Source organism: Tachypleus tridentatus, chromosome 13 (assembly GCF_004210375.1).
Source record: "Tachypleus tridentatus isolate NWPU-2018 chromosome 13, ASM421037v1, whole genome shotgun sequence".
Taxonomy (NCBI): Eukaryota; Metazoa; Arthropoda; class Merostomata; order Xiphosura; family Limulidae; genus Tachypleus; species Tachypleus tridentatus.
The window spans coordinates 204,789,236-204,812,528 of NC_134837.1; the positions used below are offsets into that span (position 1 = coordinate 204,789,236).

Here is a 23,293-nt window from a genome sequence, read left to right on the forward strand (position 1 = left end):
TAATTTACTGTAGCTATACATAAGTTACTGTAACTATGTATAATTTACCACTTATTTATTTTACCAATATTTATACGTCACATGTCAGTTTACTTCATATTTACGCTGTATATTGTGGTTGTGTTAATCCAGTATTCCTCATTATGTATGACCTAAATTTCAATCAAACTCAAATAATACAAGAAGTCAGTTCCTAAAATGCTGTTGTTACAAGATGTACAAGTTCTATTACACAGTGTGGAAAATGTTAAGTATCCTCCTAAGAATGATGGGAAAATAGACCCATATGTGTGTATTCATAAAACAAAGGTTTCAGTAGCAAAGAACAAATTAGCCTTTCACTAGGCCTTGCCCCTTCAGGTAAGATCTTACAGTATTTAACCTCAATTTAACCTCATAGGAATACTAGCTTTTTACTTTAGTTAAGTATGTGTTCATTAAATAAATAAAATGGGACATGATTATTCATTTCTCTTGGTTTATTACAAAGTGTCTGAGTAACAGCGTAGTTATATAGGTACAACAGTTAATGTTTCAACAGTGTTGTAAACACATACGTCTAAAACAATAGTGAATTGTCTAAAATGACAAGTGTGGGAACATATCCATAGTACTGATGTAAGAGGTAAATATTAAAATATTTCACTGTTTCTACACATTCAACAATGCATGAATGTTGAGATATTCAGTATACCACTGCATGTGTGCATAGTGTTTGAGTGTTAAACACCGAGTTAGATAATGCTTTATTGTTTATGTGTTAAAATAATTAATTTGATGAATGCTAAATCAGAAATTAACTATTTTGATAACAGGCATTACAGTTTAAAACGCAGACTGTGTTTTAGAAAGAAAGTTTTTTAAAGGTTAGCTCTACCTATATTATTAGAGTTAGGTTCATAACTTACCTGATATAAGACATATTTTTATTGATTCTGTTTGTGCACTATATAGTTCAACACTACTGTCTAGGTCTTATAATGCCAATAACATAGTAATTTCAAAGTTGTATTAAAAATAATTAAGTGAAAAAAGTACTTGTACAACAGACAAGTATAACAATAAACTGGATTTCATTACCAGTGGTGGGCAGAGCATAGACAGATCATTGTGTAACTTTGTGCTCATCTACAAATAAACAGTAATGGTTGAACTTGTCCCTGACATGAACCTTCTTATTTCAGAAGTAGGGCAATATTAACTGGCCATCTTCTAAATATATGGCCCGGCATGGCCGAGCGAGTTAAGGCATGCGCTCATAATCTGAGGGTTGTGGGTTCACATCCGAGTCGCGCTAAACATGCTCACCCTCCCAGCCGTGGATGCGTTATAATGTGACGGTCAACCCCACTTTTCGTTGGTAAAAGAGTAGCCCAAGAGTTGGCGGTGGGTGGTGATGACTAGCTGCCTTCCCTCTAGTCTTACACTGCAAAATTAGGAACGGCTAGCACAGATAGCCCTCGAGTAGCTTTGTGCGAAAATTCAAAACAAACAAACAATCTAAATATATATACCTTGATTTAAGCTTAAATAACTATCCTGTAGGCAAACAAAATATAATTTATGCATGCTATAGGCTCAATCAATTATTTAAATACTATACATAAAGGTGTAGCTTTTTTAAGATCTAATACATTATACTGCTAAGTAAATTAAGCAGTGAACTTATGCTAAGATTATTGTATGACTCCATTACAAAGAATAAGTACATATATCACTTATTTTAGGCTTACTGTCACTTAATAATGTTGTCTTGGATTGTTATGTCCTATCTACATGTATCTTCCAAACATATACCGTTTTTTCTGTACGAATTACAACTGCATTAATTACTAGATGGGGGAATAGACAAAATTACTTGTTATTTAGCCAATTATTTTTATCCACCTTAAAAGAACTATGAATGTATAAAAACAATCTGTAGTAGCTATAAGTCTTTTGTTAAACTGTCACACTTTATCACCTTTTCATTTGGAACTAAATATTAAACATAATGGTAAAATAATAGCTTTCAATATTTGTAACGTACACTAGAGGGATTTACACATGTTGATTAAAAGGTTAGAGAAAAACGACTTTCAAACCCCAGAAATCATAGATTTGTTGTATGTACTCATCCTGATGAAGCTACAAGGGTGAAACATTGGTTTAAATAACAAGTTCTTTTATAATTAATTGGAGTTTAAAGGTTGTTTTACTCTAACCTTTTAATCATAATTTGCATGAGCTGGCCTAGTGAACAAAATATACATGTGTGTGTTTAAAAAAAGAAACTTACCATTCCACTATCTAAAGAGCCTGCACTACCTCTTCGAACAGGCTTGTTCAATTCTGAAAATATTCACGATGAAACAAATAAAACTGTATGAATCAAATTAATTATTGTTTTCAACAGTAAAACTTTAAAAGTAAGTTCAACATTACAAGCTAACTGAAGTTTTTTAAACAGCAATTTTAGAATTATGATGGTAGATTTCAGCTTAACAATTGAACTATAGGCTTAGAATGATAGAATTAAGCCTAAAGACTGAACTCTTGGCTTAGAGTAGTTCAGTTAAGCCTGCTAATTGGACCCTGGACTGAAAAATGATAGTTTTTTGTCAAATAATCAAACTTTGGGTTTAGAAGGAATAAAACAATTCATCAGAATTTTAAACATATTAAGTAAAAAATTAATATACCACCAATTATTTGGTTTAAATATACTGGTCAAATTGAATATGTTGTGCAAAGAATTAAATAAAACATCCACAGCTACCAGTTTTAAATATTCTACTTGGAGGGTTAAACAAAGTAAAACAGTTTCTTCATTGCTTGGCATTGAAAGAAGGTTCAGAATTCTTCTTTCTTCAGAAAATTTGAAAGACAATAATGTTAAGACTTCCTCAAGTGAATCATCACCTACTGTACAGACATCATCAGTATAGTAATGATCAACATGAATAAGTATTTGTTATAAAATTAGGAAGGTTTAGAACAATTAATGTAACAAATTAAACTTACGTGGATCATGCAGGTCAAGCAAAGAATTTGACAAGGCAGAATGTTTCATGTTTAAACCTTGTCCATCAGGAGAGAGTCTATTGTTGTCTTGGCTAGATGTGGGGAAAATCTCTATATCTGCTACACCAGAGTCTCTGTTCTCTGGAACTCTGTTTCTCAGAGATTTCTGTTTTTCTAGTTCTGTCTCTATTCGAAGGTTTTCCATTTCATCCATCTATACGATTAATGAAAACATCTTTTCACAAAAATACTCCAGTACTGACAGTATTTTTGTGTATGCATTTCTGACAACTTGTACATTATTAGGGATTCTGTAAAAAAACACTCTTAGGATCATGAGCAATGTGATGTATAAACATAAAAATGTGTTTAAAAAGTCATGATTCTATGTGATGTATAAACATACAAAAAATGTTTAAAAAGTCATAATTCAATATAATGTATAAACAGGTTAAAAGTGTGTTTAAAAAGTTGTAATTCTATATGATGTATAAATGGTTTAAAAACTTGTAAATTCTACGAGATGTGTAGACAGTCTAAAAATGCATTTGAAAAGTCACAATTCTATGGTTAAGTAACATCTTACAAGAAGTTACATTTGACTCAGTCATTCACAGACAGATTATCTGGTTTATGGTTTAACAGACCCACAAGAATGCAACAAGCTGTTATACAATGAGACCTTACATGATTATAGTAAAGCCTATCGTGAAATATTAGGTCCAAATCCCTTTCCCAACTTTTTTGTCTTTCCCAGAAATATATAGACATTTATAGGTTTTTGTGTGTTTTTTATTATCTGTGTTCATTATCCAGGCTCTCATTTCCCTTCCATTACCACAGATAATCAATGTAGTAAAAAAACTCAAAGGGTGAAAAATAATAATCTGAGGACTGACTTATCAAAGTAACATTTTAGGAGGTCATGTTAACAGTAAGGAAATATTTAGACCAAGTTAGACTTTACTTTATCTAACAGTAGGGAAATATTCAAATCAACATTAAAAAATACCAAAATGTGAAAATAGTAACTTAAGGGCTGTTTTGTTCTAAAGATAGTATATTAATTTTAATTTGATCTTACAAGCTTTCAAAATTCATTTTAACATGAAAAATTCTTACCTCTAGAATAGATTCCTTCAGATCATCTACAAACTTTGTACGGTCATGTTCATTTCTAGCATTGAATGTTATCAGGACTTTGTTGTCGACCCGCTGTGTAAGTCGAATTCCATGTGGATAATCTGGACACAGGAAAGTAGTGTAAGTCATTTTGAGACTTATAAAAGACTTATTTTTAACCTTAAGTTAAAGTTTACTGTTGTTCATCATTCACATTGTTTAACATATATAAAATACATTATCATTAACAAAGAAGTAAAGTATAATACTATGTAATAACTAAAGAACAACCAGGGACCTTTTAATGTATGATGTATCAGAACTATCCTATCCACTAAATTATACATTAAAAATCTCATAGCCAGCTCTTACTATTCAACTATGTATCAAGAATTCCCATTAAACTTCTTTAAAAAAACTGTGTCCATCACATTTGAAGACAACCCATTCCAAATACCAACCACCTCTTCAGAAAAATAAAGCTGTCTAGCTGAATACGACTCCTACCTTACCAACATTCATATTTATATCCCTTAAGTAAACGAATGGTGCCTCACCACTATGAATTTCCTTATCTTAAAAACCTCAATTAGATCCCTCTAACTCTGTGATTTAAAGATAAAAAGTGGAGAAAATATTGAAACAAGTAGAACGTAGTAAACTCAGTAAGAGATATATCTTTCATATATAGCTCTAAATAATTTGATGTAAGTGGGTACCTTTTAAAAAACAAACACTTTCACAGATGGTGTCAATTTTGTAGGTGAGTAGGTATGTTGGGGACCATCTGATGTAGCGATATTTTAATTATTACTTGTAAGTTAGTGAAATAAATCAGATAGCTACACAGCTATCTTTTCCACATCTTAACATTGGACTAGTTTTATACATTTCTTTAATATCTTGACCAGAATCTGATAGACTTCAGTGATCATAAAGAAAGAGTAAGGCTGGAAGCAACTGTCCTCTTTAACTGTCTACCTACACAGTTGCTACTGTAACCCCTGATTTGTATCTTTACTTGTAAATACCAAATCTCATAAAATAGAAAACTTCCTTTAAAAAATAGTAGTTTGCTCTAAATCATGATAAATAAAACATACAAATAACTTGAAATAAACAAAAATATATAAAATTATCTTACATGGAGCTTCAAAGAGGGTAACATTGATACCACATAGTGGAAAGGACTGCCTGAATGTATACGTGATACTGGTTTTCTTTTTACTGAAAATTTTAGAGACCTGAAAACATGCATACTTTATGTAACTGAAATATTATTGATATCTATGCACTATAATTTTTCCTTTTAACTTTGAATTATCTAACAGCCATACTACAGTATAAACTTGATCAGTGAGTACAACAGAGTTTGGAATTTTTATTGCAGAGAAACAAAGCAAGAAATTGTGAAATAAAGAACATTTTGATTATTTAGTAATGAAATAAAACAGGACATTATAAAATTATCACATAGTAAAGTAGAACACAAGATTTGTTTCACTAGTATAAAATAAGACTTCTATTATGAGTAGGTTTGATGAAAATATTACAAAATAAACTAAACTTGGATTTAAAACAGATAATAAAAAAGTAATAGATTTACACAATTAAATATATAGCTTCAAGTGGTCTGATATAAGCCATTAACCTTACCATTAGCATATCATTAAACAGGAACACTTCTCTTTGATGGATTCCTGCTCGTTCTTTCTTGTTTATATCATAAACTTCATACAGTCGACAATAACAGACCAATCTTCTGTGAGGCTGAGCTAAGTTCTGAAAGTTAAATGAACCAAATATTGAACTTGGATAATATAACTCATTCATTTTATTTACTGTGTATCAAACTATTTAAAGCATCATTACAGTAAACTTTTAATTTAAAAAAGCTGTTATATTCTGTGTTAAATTATTTAATGACTGGATAGCTTTACATATAAGTTGAGAACTGTGCCACTAGATATTTCTGGAGGTAGTATAAAAAAGAAACTTTGTTCTTTTGACTGCTGACTGGTGTCTGTGATTTAATTATTATAACAAAGTCAAGCAGACAAAGTTTCTATGGACTTGTTCTGTAGTTTGTTTTCAATTTCAAAATGATATTTTTGGGCTCTTTAATCAATGAAGAATTCAGCAAGAAGTCTTAAATGTCACAAAAACAGTAAAAGAAACAAAGAGAAAACTCAATCCACATGTTAACACTGAGAAATAAGTAATTTATTTACTTACTGGTTTCTTGCCAACAATTGTCTGCTGTACCTTCATTACTTGAGTCATGTGGTCAGAACCAGTTTTAAATTCACTCACTTTGATTCTTTCATAAATTCCTGACAGCATATCTCGGTCAAGATCATGACCATCATCTATTGCTAGTTATAAGAAGAATACAAAGATTTAAGATTTATACTAATAAAGCATTTGTTTAGCATACTTATGGAATGTTTCTCACTAGCTTTCATTTCAACAAGTTCCAGCAAGAAAATGGATTGATTAAGATTCCAGTATAATACTTGTATTGTACAATACTAAACTTTATTGGAGGACATGGGCTTAAATCATGACTTCAAGTGTAACTTCTAGAGAAAGAAACTCTGCATATTAAAAACTGGCTTTTTACAAATGAACAGACCTGAAGAAAAAGATTTGTTAAGGGAGAACTGCAAAACAAAATGATAAAAGGTTGAATTAAGGAAATATTGTAATATAACTTTATGAGAGATTGGACGAAGGATTAATTTAGGGTTCAAGTTTAGGATACAATACAAATGAATAATTTAACTACTTTTAACCCTTTGACCATTTATTTGCTCTATAGGGTACGGTTCACTTCCAGTCATTGAATGTGAGTATGTAATGTACAGTGTATAGCTTGCAAAAAATTGTGTGCACATTTAAACCAGCCATAAACAAAGGGTTAACATTAATTCATTAGTTTAAATATAACAGAGCTGATAACATAAAACTAATAGAAACAAATAGAGTCATTGGTTATAGATACAAATAAGAACAGATTTCTTGAAAAGGCAGAATTTTAAAGGACCATGACATCAGTGGAATTACCCATATGGTATTTAAAGTAGATATTTGTTACTAGTGTAATTTTACTTGTATTAAAGTAAAATGTAAAAATAAATCTGAAAATTGTTGAGATTCAAGAGTAAATGTTTGTACAATGATAACATTCTATGAAACTGACTTCAAAACACAACATTTATAATCTAGGTAATTATAATAGTGTGTTTGACAAAAAAGAATAACTCACTATTTCTAAATACACTGTATTCTATAAAAATATAACAAACCTATCCAAGTGACAAATCTTACCCCTCAGGTTTTTTATAAAGTCTTCTAACTTCATCCTTTTGTCAGCCTTCATGTTTGGAGTATGCAGATCTGTGTTAAGCATTATAATGGCAAAAGCAAGAACAAAGACTGTGTCTGGATTTTGAAACTTAGAAACTATATCATGATTACAGTCAGAGTACCTGCGGCTGAACACTTCTATGAGACGTTCAATTTTCTGAGCTTCTCCCTAAATGGGAACACACATTAGAAGAACTTTCATTTAAAGTAGATCTTACAAAAACATTTGTTATATCATCAGGGTGGGTTATGAGCAAAATTAAAGTAAAGATTACACTTGATATTCATGAATTAATTACCAGTGTATAATATTTTAAATCTAAGCCACACAGTTTCCTTCTTTTAAGCTTTATGTAATCTTTAAATATTGCGTAGACCTTCATGTAAAATACAGTGAACTAATTGTCTAGATCTTCATATATCATGCAGCTAGTCTATAAACCTTAGACTAACTTTACATATAAGATCAATAGAGAATGTTCTTTACAATACTTAACAGGACTAAGAAACAACTACCTTGTTTAATGAGAAGATACACAGTTCTCCAACTCATTACTTTCATATTATTATAATTGTTGAAGAAATGGAACTAAATAGCTCTGATAATAAGTTTGCAAACAATGATTTATAAGTATAATAAAGTGGCTTAGTTTGGGGGTTACACACTATATGTTATGTTTTAACAGAACATTGGTCTGTTTTCAGATATTAAACGTGGTTTGAATTCATCAAAAGTGATCGTTCTACTAGGCCAATGATTCATTGTTTGTCCACTGATTATTATAGTATCATAATGTGCTTTCTTACTTAAGTTCAGAAGGTTCGCTCCTCTACATAGAGCTTTCTCCAGCCATACCAGCCATTTTTACATATACATTTTTCTCTACAAATGGGTTTTATCGTCATCAGAGATTTGAAACATAAGTGAAATAAAGCAGTTATGGAGTTCACATAAATCTCTGTTTTTCAAAGATAAAGTAACTTATATTCAGTAAAACTGTACAAGATCACAATTATTAGGTGTGACATTAATTTTCTAACTTCAAACATAGAAGTTTGTTTTCCAAGTATGGGTATTACAAAAGTTAGATACTGTTAGGAAAAGACTAAGTTGAGTTTAGTAGCTAAATTAGAAGGTGTTACCTAGTTAATATTATAAACTTCTATATTAATTCTTGAAAACATTTACATAACTATCCATTATAAATACTGAACTTACTGGCATCCTGAAAAACGTTTGGTATTTTCGGAGAGCTACGTCAACTTGCATCCCTGCTAAATCAATTTCTTCCACAAAACTTCTGGAATATTCAGAAATATTTTCTATTACTAATGATGCTTTTTCTACTGAATGTATTTAACACAAAGAAACAGTCTAAACTAACAAAAAAATAAAGTGTTTGAATGAGCTTCATAAAAATCTTTCTTAGATCAAAATTTGAAATGAATTCAGGTTTCAGTGAAACATTAAATAAGACAAACTGTATGCTCTCAATACTAACAGCTATCCCTTCTTCTGCCAAGTAGAAAAATGACCCATTTTAAATTTATTACAATATAACATAACACAGGGTATGTGACTTCCACTCATAGATATAACAACTGTTGCTTTAAATATAATTTTTGGGTCGTTACACACACTTAACATAGTATGACATAGATTTTCACACTCTTCTTTGCTCTGTCTTTAAAAAAAATTAGTTTATGGCCTTTGAAGGCTTGGGTAAGAGTCAAAAATAAGAATACTGAAAAACAAGAACTGTCTGTAAACTATTTAATTTTTAAGCTAATACTTTAATATTATGTATTAAAAATACTGATTCCTATAGCTGCTGATATCTGTTTTATGTATTGTTTAATACTACAGTGTCCACTAGTAGACAGTGTTGTATTAGTAAGTACTGATTCCTATAGTTGCTGATATCTGTGTTATGTATTGTTTAATACTACAGTGTCCACTAGTAGACAGTGTTGTATTAGTAAGTACTGATTCCAATAGCTGCTGATATCTGTATTGTGTATTGTTTAATACTACAGTGTCCACTAGTAGACAGTGTTGTATTAGTAAGTACTGATTCTTATAGCTGCTGATATCTGTGTTATGTATTGTTTAATACTACAGTGTCCACCAGTAGACAGTGTTGTATCAGTAAGTACTGATTCCTATACTTGCTGATATCTGTATTATGTATTGTTTAATACTACAGTGTCCACTAGTAGACAGTGTTGTATTAGTAAGTACTGATTCCTATAGCTGCTGATATCTGTGTTATGTATTGTTTAATTCTACAGTGTCCACTAGTAGACAGCGTTGTATTAGTAAGTACTGATTCCTATAGTTGCTGATATCTGTGTTATGTATTGTTTAATACTACAGTGTCCACTAGTAGACAGTGTTGTATTAGTAAGTATTGATTCCTATAGTTGCTGATATCTGTGTTATGTATTGTTTAATACTACAGTGTCCACTAGTAGACAGTGTTGTATTAGTAAGTACTGATTCCAATAGCTGCTGATATCTGTATTGTGTATTGTTTAATACTACAGTGTCCACTAGTAGACAGTGTTGTATTAGTAAGTACTGATTCCTATAGCTGCTGATATCTGTGTTATGTATTGTTTAATACTACAGTGTCCACTAGTAGACAGTGTTGTATTAGTAAGTACTGATTCCTATAGCTGCTGATATCTGTGTTATGTATTGTTTAATACTACAGTGTCCACTAGTAGACAGTGTTGTATCAGTAAGTACTGATTCCTATAGTTGCTGATATCTGTATTATGTATTGTTTAATACTACAGTGTCCACTTGTAGACAGTGTTGTATTAGTAAGTACTGATTCCTATAGTTGCTGATATCTGTATTATGTATTGTTTAATACTACAGTGTCCACTAGTAGACAGTGTTGTATTAGTAAGTACTGATTCCTATAGCTGCTGATATCTGTGTTATGTATTGTTTAATACTACAGTGTCCACTAGTAGACAGTGTTGTATTAGTAAGTACTGATTCCTATAGTTGCTGATATCTGTATTATGTATTGTTTAATACTACAGTGTCCACTAGTAGACAGTGTTGTATTAGTAAGTACTGATTCCTATAGTTGCTGATATCTATATTGTGTATTGTTTAATACTACAGTGTCCACTAGTAGACAGTGTTGTATTAGTAAGTACTGATTCCTATAGCTGCTGATATCTGTGTTATGTATTGTTTAATACTACAGTGTCCACTAGTAGACAGTGTTGTATCAGTAAGTACTGATTCCTATAGTTGCTGATATCTGTATTATGTATTGTTTAATGCTACAGTGTCCACTTGTAGACAGTGTTGTATTAGTAAGTACTGATTCCTATAGTTGCTGATATCTGTATTATGTATTGTTTAATACTACAGTGTCCACTAGTAGACAGTGTTGTATTAGTAAGTACTGATTCCTATAGCTGTTGATATCTGTGTTATGTATTGTTTAATACTACAGTGTCCACTAGTAGACAGTGTTGTATTAGTAAGTACTGATTCCTATAGTTGCTGATATCTGTATTATGTATTGTTTAATACTACAGTGTCCACTAGAAGACAGTGTTGTATTAGTAAGTACTGATTCCTATAGTTGCTGATATCTGTATTATGTATTGTTTAATACTACAGTGTCCACTAGTAGACAGTGTTGTATTAGTAAGTACTGATTCTTATAGCTGCTGATATCTGTATTATGTATTGTTTAATACTACAGTGTCCACTAGTAGACAGTGTTGTATTAGTATGTACTGATTCCTATAGTTGCTGATATCTGTATTATGTATTGTTTAATACTACAGTGTCCACTAGTAGACAGTGTTGTATTAGTAAGTACTGATTCCTATAGCTGCTGATATCTGTGTTATGTATTGTTTAATACTACAGTGTCCACTAGTAGACAGTGTTGTATTAGTAAGTACTGATTCCTATAGTTGCTGATATCTGTGTTATGTATTGTTTAATACTACAGTGTCCACTAGTAGACAGTGTTGTATTAGTAAGTACTGATTCCTATAGTTGCTGATATCTGTATTATGTATTGTTTAATACTACAGTGTCCACTAGTAGACAGTGTTGTATTAGTAAGTACTGATTCCTATAGTTGCTGATATCTGTGTTATGTATTGTTTAATACTACAGTGTCTAGCTAGTGGGAAGTGTTGTGTGAACTATGAGTAAATACTGATTCCTACATTTGCTGATACCTGTTTTGTCAGAACAGTTTAAATTGTTATACATATGATTAGAGGTTTACTTACTCTAACACAGCTGAGTTGAAACCATTCTGTAGGTTTCCCAAATATTCCCCAATGTTTTGTTTACTGAGTCCTTTCCTGGATATCAAGAACCGGGCTACAGACTTGGCTGTTGGTTCTAAGAAATTGTTTTGTATCAGGTAAGAAATCCCCTTTTCGGGTTTTTTGTTGAAGAGGTTCAATCCCACTCTGTATTGGCGTTTTCTTTGAAGATCTGATACTTGTGTCTATAGAAAAATTGGCCATTGCTTTACAAGTTAAGGTACAGTTGAGAACTACAAAACATATTGCAAATTACACTCTTTTTCAATAGTTGGGTAGAGCTGAACAAAAAGTACAGAAATATTCTGATTTACATTCATTAAATATTAATAACTTAGAAAGGGCAGTAATAAGATACTGTAGTTGAGAGCCTTAAAAATAAATTTAAATTACTGTTATTTGCATAAAAATAATTCTAAAACAACAAAAACTAACTTCTTTATTGATTGCCCTGTGCAAGTTATAATGCAACAGACCTGAATAAAATTTAATTTTTAGAAATCATGTTAATTAATTTTCAGTTTGAATATCTGAATACAGACAATGAACTGTTTGAGTAAAGAGAAGCTGTCATACTTTATGTTGTGATGTTGTTGTGGTAATATCTTGAGCTCTACAGCATTCTGAATAGTTTTGTCCCACGAAGGATTCAGAGGATGAGACAGGAGGAACTGTAGAGTAACTTGCACTCTCCAGACTGTCCTCACTGGTTTCGGAGATGTTACTCAAACGTTTATCATCCAGCTGTTCGCCAGCTGACGTCTGTTCAGCAACAACTAGAGCTTTTCTCTTCCATATTGGAGAAGCTTCTGTGACAACTTTCTTAATGGATTGTTTGGTCCTTTCAGAGACTTCTGAATTATTGTTCATTGCTGGTGATTGGTTATAATCAAGACTTGACTCTCTTGAGTTATAGTTGGTGGATGATACTTGGCTTGACCTTATAGGAGACTTATTAAATGTTCTAATTTCCTGAACTGGGAGAGAGGAAATTCTTCTAAATCCTTGTGTTAAAGCTATTTCCTGCTCTACATATGGTGGAGTGATTTTTCTGTTAGCACTTCTAACTGGTGTTTGCCACTGAGGAGTATATTCTGAAGGGACAGTGAGAATCTGTCTCGTCAGAGATGCTGGATAAAGTTGCCGCTGACCATCTTGTAAGAAATCAACACATGGCTCTCCTGCTCCACTCTTCAAGAAGATAAAAACCAGTTATACAAGTATACTGTGTGCCTATAGACTGACTGATAAATATAACTTCTCTAGAGAAATTAAGGAATAGGCATGGTACTATACATATATTTTGGTTCATGTAAGTGTTGATATTAGGGACATCCACTTCTCACTTGTTGATTTAATGTTCAAACTTAAATAGAAGTACAAAAAACTTCCATATATTTAACGTGAGATGTCATAAGTCCCTTTATTATTTTCATTTACCATTCAAGAGAGCATTATGTACTGATATCTAAAACACATATTATGTATTTTTTCACCTTTATGTTATTTTTGCATTATAATTTTATAGTGAATGATATATAACATAATACAATAGCAAGAAATATTCAAAAAGTGTTTCAAATAACTTACACTTATGGCACTATCTTCTGAAGAAAGTGACTGTGTAGGAGTGTAGTACCGTTCAAGTACCCCACCAGATGGCGTTGATTGACTAGGACTAAGTAGTAAATCAGGCCCACTGTTTAAGTGAGTAAACGTTTTCCCTCCACTACGTGGTATTGCTGTCCATGCTGGATGACGAGGGATAGCAGGAGACGGTCGTACCCCCATTGGGGGAGTGTAATATAGACTATTATCGTCTGACGTTGCAGGAACAAACACAAAGTCATCGCAACTGACACGATTTAACACATCGCCACAAAGTGATCCACGTTCTGGGAAGCTCTTGGGGTGATAACGAAAGTCCATTTGGTGGTTGTGTAAGCAAACCCTCCGTTCTGTGGGTCCTAACTGGTGAGTAGGTGAGGAGAGCCTGTGACACTCCTCACTAAACTCACGCAGTAAAGTGGACCTATGGATTGCATCTGTGTAGGTGAAAGGACGTTGGACCCGGACATTGTTATCTGCTCCATAAAAAGTATCATCTTGGGACGTACAGGAACGACATTTACGGTCGTCACTGTGCATCCAGACTTTCACTTCAGAATCTGTTGTGGTGAAGCGTCGAGACACTTGTCTTTCTCTTTTCACGTAATCAGCGAGTTCTTGAAACCGCCTGTTCATACAATGTTTTCGAAATGCTCGCTGAATTGTCAGGGCTGCTTTTCGGGCACAGACACCACCATATTTCCGTTCCAACATTTCTACTTGTTTGTCCTGTAAGTCTTGTGAAAGTTCGTACCTGGGAAGAAAAGTCAACTTTTACAGACCTGTCAAGGCTTTAACAAAAATAAGTGCTGGAATATGTACAGTCGATTACATCATACAAAACTAAGTACTTACTGGTTGCTACTGAGACGAGTTCGTTTTAACGTCTTATCATCTATTCTCCAAGGTGGAGTTTTCTTTCCTCCTAAACTGCCGCTGCTGGATCTCTGGCGGGTAAGTGTTTTACTAGGATTGAAATTAGGGCTAGTGGTTACCGAATATGACTTTGGCTGCGTCACGGGGATGCCTTCTGTTGTTTTTTGGGTTAAGTTACTGGAAGAAAACATGAGTAAATAAATTGGTTTCAAAATGACTGAAACAGGTTCGCCAACCAAAACCTACACCGAAGACTGATATAACAATAAAAGATAAAAAAAGTAAAAAACGTCAACGTTTTTATTTAGTATTTAATTTTCATTTACATCTATAAAATAACGTTGCGTCGAATAATAACGAGAGATTTCGCTATTCATTTACAACATCAAAAGATCAAGGTAAGTAGTGAAACGTGATGTAGCCTCGTTCCCAGTAGAAACACCGACATATAACGTCCTCTGTTAATATTAACTTTCAGTATATGTTTATTTCTACGACACCTAACAACACAGCAGTCAAATACCTAATTATAACCATAAGCAACTTCATTTGTTCATTTGTCCTTAACTGGCTTTCCTCAGCTATCAGTTATAAACACGACATTACAATTAAACTCCAAACGTTACATAGTCAAACAATAATGATTTAATAATATGATATACAAATATGTTGCACTGTTGAACGAATTGAAACTTGTTTTAAGAGTGATTTGATACCCGTTCTTATATGCACTAACGTTTTGTGTTACTACAGTTAGTTTCTAAGATGAACAAAGTGTTTTTGTTTTGTGTTACTACAGTTAGTTTCTAAGATGAACAAAGTGTTTTTGTTTTGTGTTACTACAGTTAGTTACTAAGAAAAACAAGTTTTTGTTTTATGTTACTACAGTTAGTTACTAAGAAAAACAAGTTTTTGTTTTATGTTACTTCAGTTAATTTATAAAAGGGACAAGTGTTTTTGTTTTGTGTTATTACAGTTGTTTCTAAGATGAAAAGGTGTTTGTGTTTTATGTTACTATAGTTAATTTTTGAGAGGAACAAGTTTTTTATTTGTCTTACCTAATTAGTTTATAGGCCCCCCAGTGGCTTAGCAGTATGTCTGCGAACTTACAACGCTAAAAACTGGGTTTCGATACCCGTGGTGGGCAGAGCACAGATAGCCCATTGTGTAGCTTTGTGCTTAATTCAAAACAACAAATTAGTTTATAAAAGGGACATGTGTTTTTGTGTTACTACAGTTAAATTGTAAGAGGAACAAGTGATTTTGTTTTGTGTTATTACAGTTAGTTTATAAAAGGGACAAGTGTTTTTGTTTTGTGCTACTACAGTTAGGAACAACTGTTTTTGTTTTGTGTTACTACAGTTTCTGAGAGGGACAAGTGTTTTTATATTACTACAGTTAGTTTCTAAGATGGACAGTTATTTTCTTTTGTTTTTGGACGTATGTATATACTCTCTTATTGTATGTCGTCACGCTAATTTAGTAACATTAGATTACATCCAACCATACACTCGTTTGTTTTTTATCTTTCTTGCATAATTCTCTGATGTCATTATTTATTGGAGCTTCTAAAAGACGTAACGGATACAATAAACAAATTACATCATTATTTATCAGCGCTATCGCAAGATACAATTAGAAGAAATAAAGGCTTCGTTATTTATTAGCGCTTTCAGATGACATATCGCCTATCTGAAACAGTATGTAGTTGTGTGTGTGACATCAGAAAGTCAGGTTCAATTCAGATTGCTTCCTTCCCATATAAGAATGTATAAAGTTTAAATTTCGCGCTACAAACCCACGCAATGAGTTCGTTAGGATTTCAAAGTTTTTGCGCGGATGAGTAATATGTGACGCAACTCGTCCGTGAACGCTTTAGAGAAGTATGTAAATTATGACATAGATGGCGCCAGCAATATAAGCCAAGCAGCTTCATCATTCTTGAAATCTAGTTATGGCTTTGAAAAGAAGGAATATAGAATCAGTGTATATAATTATGTATGCTAAGTTCATAAATATTAATATAGCATTTAACAGTTTACCTCAAAACAGTCTCTGATCCTCCCAGATGGCGCACAACGCATGACCAAATCGCATTCCAGATTTGTGCGTGAAGTCCAGCCGGGAGGAAGATGTCACATTGTACCTGACCTTCTCTGGTCCTAACAGTGGACCAAATACCAACGCAGAATAAACGAGGTCTATATAGCTGATAACATTGGAAACATAACCTATACTGTCAGTTTATAAAGCTACATTACACCGATCATATCTAACGTCATTAAATACAGCAAGATATACGTTAAGAATACTTTCAACATACATGTATGATCCCCGTGAACACAAGAACTATGTACAACTGTGTTACTATAAAGGCTCAAAGTTGACCAATCTCTTTGTTCAAAGAAAAACAATCTCTACGAGCTCAACAACTTTATTAACTTAAGTAACGTCAAATATAAATGTCTATCAATATTTGCTCTAACTCTAATTGTCTCACTGTGGCCACCTATTGATGGGATGGTTATAATGCTTGACATAATTTGATTCAAAACACGACTGTATTTGAACTGGTACATAAGCGATATTTATTTGTCGAGTAGGTTTAGCTGTGAGATTTGTTCACTGTCTTGTAGGAGACAAGTAGATTCAGTTGTCAACATACGTATTAGGATCCACCATTTGCCTTCTGTATATCACAGACTGCTCATATTTGGTTAGTATGATGGGCTAACTCCATTCCTTCAACTGTAGAGAATCTAACTCTGGATTTTATCAATGTAACCACCGGAGAACAAAGAATTCACAAGAAATCATTTGCTTCTGGTAACGTGACATGAACTGGATATTTTCAAATTTTGATTAAGTTTTAATTTATTTCACACATTACAATATAATTCAGTAAGAGAACAAGTAACAAAAGTGAAAGGTTTTTGCAACGTCACGAAAATGTTGATCTCCTGGATAGGAGACTTAGCCTGAAATGTGAAATCGACATAACATTTAAAAACTACACAAAAAACTTGATAACAAATAACAGCCTAATGTTCTGTTATACTAGTTTACGTTCTTTCGTGGGTTAATATACAATTATTAAAAAAAAAAGTAGAAGAAATCCCGTCCTCCACTTAAAACAGGTTATCTGGTTCTCCTTTTAAAACAGTTATCTGGTTCTTTTTAAAACAGGTTATTTGGTTGTTCTTTAAAAACAGATTATCTGGTTGTCCTTTTAAAACAGATCATCTGTTTGTCTTAAAATAGGTATCTGATTGTCTTTTTAAAACAGTTATCTGATTGTCATTTTATTTTAAGATTAAAAAACAATTGTAGTTTTTAGTTGAATTTCAGTAGATTTGAGTGACGACTTGTTACTTATAAAGTTAACTGGTACACTACTAAACGTACAATAAAACTCGGTCAACACAGAGAGATCTTACATAAAAAACGATATTTTCAATAAATTGACTTGCCCAAGTCAGACAGTCCTTCGATTTAGTCTTGGTCAAGTTTCATGATAAGTAGCCCACTGTTTGGAGACAGAATGTACAACGTTTCATCATCGTCAGGTTCCTTTGTAATAAAATTTCTTTCAGTATCCATTCAAACCTCTACAGGGTTAACTGGTGACCATTTTCTGCACTTGACACTAAATTGATCCTTGATCAGTAAATGGACGAAAGAAAACAATGGTAACAAGAATTTACTAACTCTCGCTCTGAATATGAGAATTACACAGAAACAAACGTAAATAACGTGGTACTGTAACAAACAAGACCTTCGTAGAAAGCACACGTGAATCAGTGCAGTAGGTACTTACAACTGACCGTCAAGCACATTATAAACAACGAACATTTATTCTAACGAGTCTCCTTCCACAACGGTCCACATCTGTGAGTCAACTCTTCACTGGTACTACTTATAACCGTTAAGATTTTGAATGTATCTCATCCGGCGGTTTCACTGCTTCCCCTTTTGCCCACACACATGTTATCAGAAGAGGTTCTTAGGGAAGGAAGGAAGTTGGTTGACGCCAATTTGATGCAGTTGATCGTATAACTTGTTGCCACACGCTGTTTACTTCACAATAAAAAAAATTGTTGTAACAGATTTCATTCAGTCCTCTATATAACGAGAACTATATGTTGACGACAGCACACGGAGAAAGTTTGTTTGAAATTAAGCACAAGGCTCTTCCAAACAGGTATCGAAACCCAGTTTCCAGCGTTGTAAGACCATATATATCTCGTTGTGCCGCTGGGGGCTACGGAGAAACGGGGATCTTAGAGAAGGGTTATTAGAGTGGAAATAAACGCTTGATATATATATTTATAGAACCTGCATCAAACATCGAGTACATCATATATGTTAACTCCAACTGTAATTCAGTAAATTTAACTCACGTTTTCTGTGGCTACGAGGAGAAAATGAATATATGTGTGTGGAGAAACTTCTCTAACGTTTTAAGTTCTAGAGTTTTGTCAAATCCATCACTCCTAATTAAGAAATGTATGTAGAACATAACTAAGCCTAAAATAAAAGAGAATGACACAGTTGTTTCACTTTGAAACAAAAACAACAATGAAAAATAGAAGAAATCAATCTCAAGTAACATTTAAAATTATTAACTTCTCTCTGTATATACACCTTAACATGAGCGACAGCCTAATAACAGAATTGAGCATAATTCACAGCTTGATACATCCTGTTCACTACAAATGTTTGACTGAGCATGAAAGTCCTGTATTGACATTTTAAACAAATATAACTGACTGTAGTTGAATAAAGACATTCATTTTAACAGTTGTTATTAGTTGTGTTATTTACTATAGAAAAAAAGAACATTCCAAAAGATTGTTTCTACTTCAAAATAACTCCTATTTATCGCACTATGATTAACAATGGCATATTAACTTAGTACTAGTATTTACTCAATCAGAAAGAAAAAATGGGACTTCTGTAAAAACCTTAGTACACAAACACGTGCGCTATGATGACTCACCTCTCTCCAACACGTCAGACTTGGCTTCACAAGAGATCAAAACTTGTGTCATTATAGTAAAAATGCGTAGGTAGTTTAAAAACAACAAAATAAAGCTGAAGGGGGTGGGGATACGAAGTAGGCGTTGTCAAAAGAAATTCACAATTTACTCTGACATATTCTATTTTTAGAGGAATGTTCTTCAGTAATTTAAAGCACTCTGAAATTACATTTGTTAATTTGAACTCGAATGTAAGAAAGAAAGAAACTGATATATATATATATATATATATATAAAGTAACAATAAATAAAAAACGTTATGATGTACTATTATGAACGTTATGAACAATTCATCTATAGTTCAATCATTTAAAAATCATTTTTAGTCTAGCATAAAGTTATCCACGTAAGGAAGACGCATTTTTATTACCAAAATAAAATGACAGAAACCACTGATGTCTGTCTAACATTTCAGCAAACTCCTTATGTAAATCCTGCAACAGTCTATCTCGGTATAAATGTTGCTGTTGCTGAATACATTCAAATGTATGCTTAAATTTGACATGTTTGGAAGATTGTTTAACTCTAGCTTCTCTGGATGGCTGCTTAATCCTGCGTTATTTGGAAGGTGATTCCACTTTGACCTCTTTGGACGATTGTTTAACTCTAGCTTCTCTGGATGGCTGGTTAATCCTGGGTTATTTGGAAGGTGATTCCACTTTGGCCTCTTTGGAAGACTGTTTAATTATTGTTTCTTTTAATGATTTCCCATCACAACTTGGTGCCTGTGGCTTCTTCGTGCTGGAACCATGAAATGGATTTCTACACTGATGGATGATGGTGTCTAAGTTGAATAATTTCTCACTCCATTCTTCACAAATATGGTCGATCCACATTTCACAATTAAGCATTGCTTGGTGGATGTTCCAGGTTGCAGGTGACCACAGGTCAGGCTGTGATAAATAGAACTGTTGGATTCATTAACGTAGGTCTGGTCAAAGCATGTCAACAGGTCTAAAGTTTCTTGAGGATCGATGTCCTTGGGGCATTCTATAGCTTAATTACTGGGGTTGGAAGGAAAACAATTTCGCCCACCATTCCACAGAAGTGAGAGAATTCTCCATCCAAAATGCACTCTTTGGTCAAACCTAGAAACACCATTGGTTGTTTACACGTCTTCCAACAACCAGTAGCAACACCAATGCATCCTCGTAGTCCGTTATCAGAGTCTCTTCTCGAATCATTAGCTACTACACCTGTCCATGGTGGCCCGCAACAGTTGTTCGTATGGTACTTTCTTTATACGATAAAATAAAGATCACAAATGATGTGCACCTGCTGGAACTGGGCGAGACACACACATCAGTTAACACATATATAGAACTTCTGAGTTGATATATATCATTAGTCATCTTCTGGAATTTGGCCCAGTTGTCAAGATGAAGGAAGGATGTGGACTGGAAGATGAGTGCCATTGTTCACTCATATATAAGTGTAAACTATTTGTGAAACTGAAAGTGTAAATGGATGATAGAGTTGACGTTTTCTTCTGTGGGAACCATCATTTACACCCAATTGGAAGGCGACCTACATCTGTCTACTTAACAAGGGAGGAAGTGGCGGCGCTGCGAACCTTTGGACATGCAACAATCATAGTTTCAAGCGCAGGACTGAAGCTGAAACAAGCTTTGCCCATAACACATTTATGTAGATTAAATAAACTAACACGTAACACATTTATACACATCAAGAACTAACACGTAATACATTTATATACATTGACAACTTATACTTAACACAGACAATTACACCAAACTAGTGTTTATAATAGAACATAAATTTAACTGGTCAAACTACAAATCGTAACGAGGTAAGATATTTTTAAGAAATCAGCGTCTACCAAAGGTTATATAAAAATCAAGTTTGTATTATACAGACAGAAGCACTCTCTCGAAACTTGAGAGACGAACCTGGGTGTCACTGGTTCGTGAAAATAATAAAGACACTCAGTTCTGTATTCAAGGTACTTCAACCGTAAACAGGAAACCTTTCTTTGAAATATCAGATTCACATCAGACACATACACAAAGAAATGTAAACCACAGCAACATAGGAAACGAACACTGGGGATTATTCGAATTTTCGAGACGTCCGTACGAACAATAGACTATCTGTATTGTGTTCAGATCAAGGATCGAACTCAACACTTTAACTATAAGCCCTCAAAATTACCACTTCCCTTACGCATTTCAATAGATCTATTTTAGCGATTCTGCGATATGATTTCGGAAGTTGGGGAGGTGGAGGTGTTAGTATATGTAGAAACACCATCCATCAAACTTTCCTTACAGCGGTGGATACAACAATGTTCTCAGCAATAAATTTACTTATTGAAGCAAATATAGCGCGATATATATTCCAGATTTAAACAAAAAATTAAAATGCGAGTAACGAACACCAGAGTGACTATTATCTAATTTTTGCTAGTAAATCGTTATGTGGGAGTCCTTAATCAAGGGGACTTTATATCTGGAGGGTTTTATATGGTTGCACGGACATTAAACTTTGTAAGGTTATGAATGGTCGGTTCGATCAAATTTTATTTCAAGATTCACCAATTAAACGTAACTGAGTATCGTTCAAAAACTCTTTGAACAGCCAACAATTTAATGTGAGCACGTGACATCATAACTTGCTCTGACACGTTAGCTTTGGTCTTCTATCTTTTAAACAAGTCACAAGTGTGTATTCGCGTGTGGTTTGGTTTGGGTATTCGTGTAAAGCTACGCAAGGATTACCTGTGGTAGCCGTCCTTAATCTTCAACCTAAAGATTAGAAGGAAGGCAACGAATCAAAAGCACTCATCGCTAATTCTTGGGATACTTTAATTGAATAATGGGCTTTGACCATCACTCCTGTAACGCAACCATGACTCCTAAGTTTGGTTTATTGTTATTTTTGTTGCATTAATGGAATACGAACCATGAACCCTTGAATCAACTCAATTTACGAGATGCTATATATAAGCTCTTCAAAGATGGCCGTCATTGAAGTCATGTTTTCAGTAACATGACGCGAACCATGAGCCTTTGGAGCCATTGAAGTATATTTGGAGGACTATTTATAAGTTCTAAAGGATCGGCCGTCATTAAAGTCAACACTTTTTATGTTCAACCTTCCTGTAAGCATTACAGTAACACCTGAAAACCTAAGTTTGTTTGTCGAGTGACAGCAGGAAATTGTCATTGGCGTAATCAGGATGATTGGCAGCTGGTAACAAACTGTCCGTATGGATTTTACAACCGTTAAGGAACTGAAACGATCTAAAAATGGTGACGCTTAGCAATATCTCAAATATGGTGATAAACTTACATAAATACTAACGGTACATTTAAATAATGTACAATGAACCTTGTCCTACGTTAATACTGTACATCACGAATCTTGGTTAACTATATCCACTTGTCCCACGTTAATACTGCACATCACGAAACTTAGTTAACTATATCCACTTGTCCCACGTTAATACTGTACATCACGAATCTTAGTTAACTATACCCACTTGTCCTACGTTAATACTGCACATCACGAATCTTAGTTAACTATACCCACTTGTCCTACGTCAATACTGCACATCACGAATCTTAGTTAACTATATCCACTTGTCCCACGTTAACACTGTATGAGGTCTGTTCAAAAAATACGCGGACTGTTTGAATTGCGCGGCTCCAGTTGGTTCCAGGGGAATCCGCTTGGTGTCGCTAGGTTCGCACAGATCAGCTAATTACGACGCCATTTCCCGATTGCAGATATCTTCATTTGTGTATTAGCTACGCGGTTTTAAGTGAAGTGCGATTTTTTCGTTTGGCGGATTTCAGAATGAATGACCTGAAGGAGCAACGACTTGCTGTGAAATTTTGTGTTAAACTTGGAAAATCTGCAACTGAAACTTTTGCTATGCTTAACACGGCTTACGGTGATGTTGCTATGAAGCGTACGGCATGTTTCAAGTGGCA

General features: G+C 33.6%; 1 protein-coding gene across 6 annotated transcripts in view; it reads right to left on the reverse strand.

The window, feature by feature from the left end:
- The window catches only part of LOC143237880 (IQ motif and SEC7 domain-containing protein 1-like), a 116,503-nt gene that overhangs the window by 3,583 nt on the left and 89,627 nt on the right, over positions 1-23,293 (reverse strand). For 4 of the 6 annotated variants that reach the window (XM_076477589.1, XM_076477587.1, XM_076477590.1 and 1 more), the window contains 12 exons: positions 14,278-14,475; positions 13,405-14,176; positions 12,391-13,005; positions 11,776-11,999; positions 8,714-8,795; positions 7,456-7,663; positions 6,361-6,500; positions 5,782-5,907; positions 5,270-5,369; positions 4,126-4,247; positions 3,004-3,217; positions 2,279-2,331 (listed from right to left, as the gene is read on the reverse strand). In XM_076477589.1, the coding sequence (XP_076333704.1) occupies positions 2,279-2,331; positions 3,004-3,217; positions 4,126-4,247; positions 5,270-5,369; positions 5,782-5,907; positions 6,361-6,500; positions 7,456-7,663; positions 8,714-8,795; positions 11,776-11,999; positions 12,391-13,005; positions 13,405-14,176; positions 14,278-14,475 (2,854 nt within the window). The remainder of the gene's footprint in view (positions 1-2,278; positions 2,332-3,003; positions 3,218-4,125; positions 4,248-5,269; positions 5,370-5,781; positions 5,908-6,360; positions 6,501-7,455; positions 7,664-8,713; positions 8,796-11,775; positions 12,000-12,390; positions 13,006-13,404; positions 14,177-14,277; positions 14,476-23,293) is intronic. The other 2 variants (XM_076477591.1, XM_076477586.1) reach the window with 1 other exon arrangement.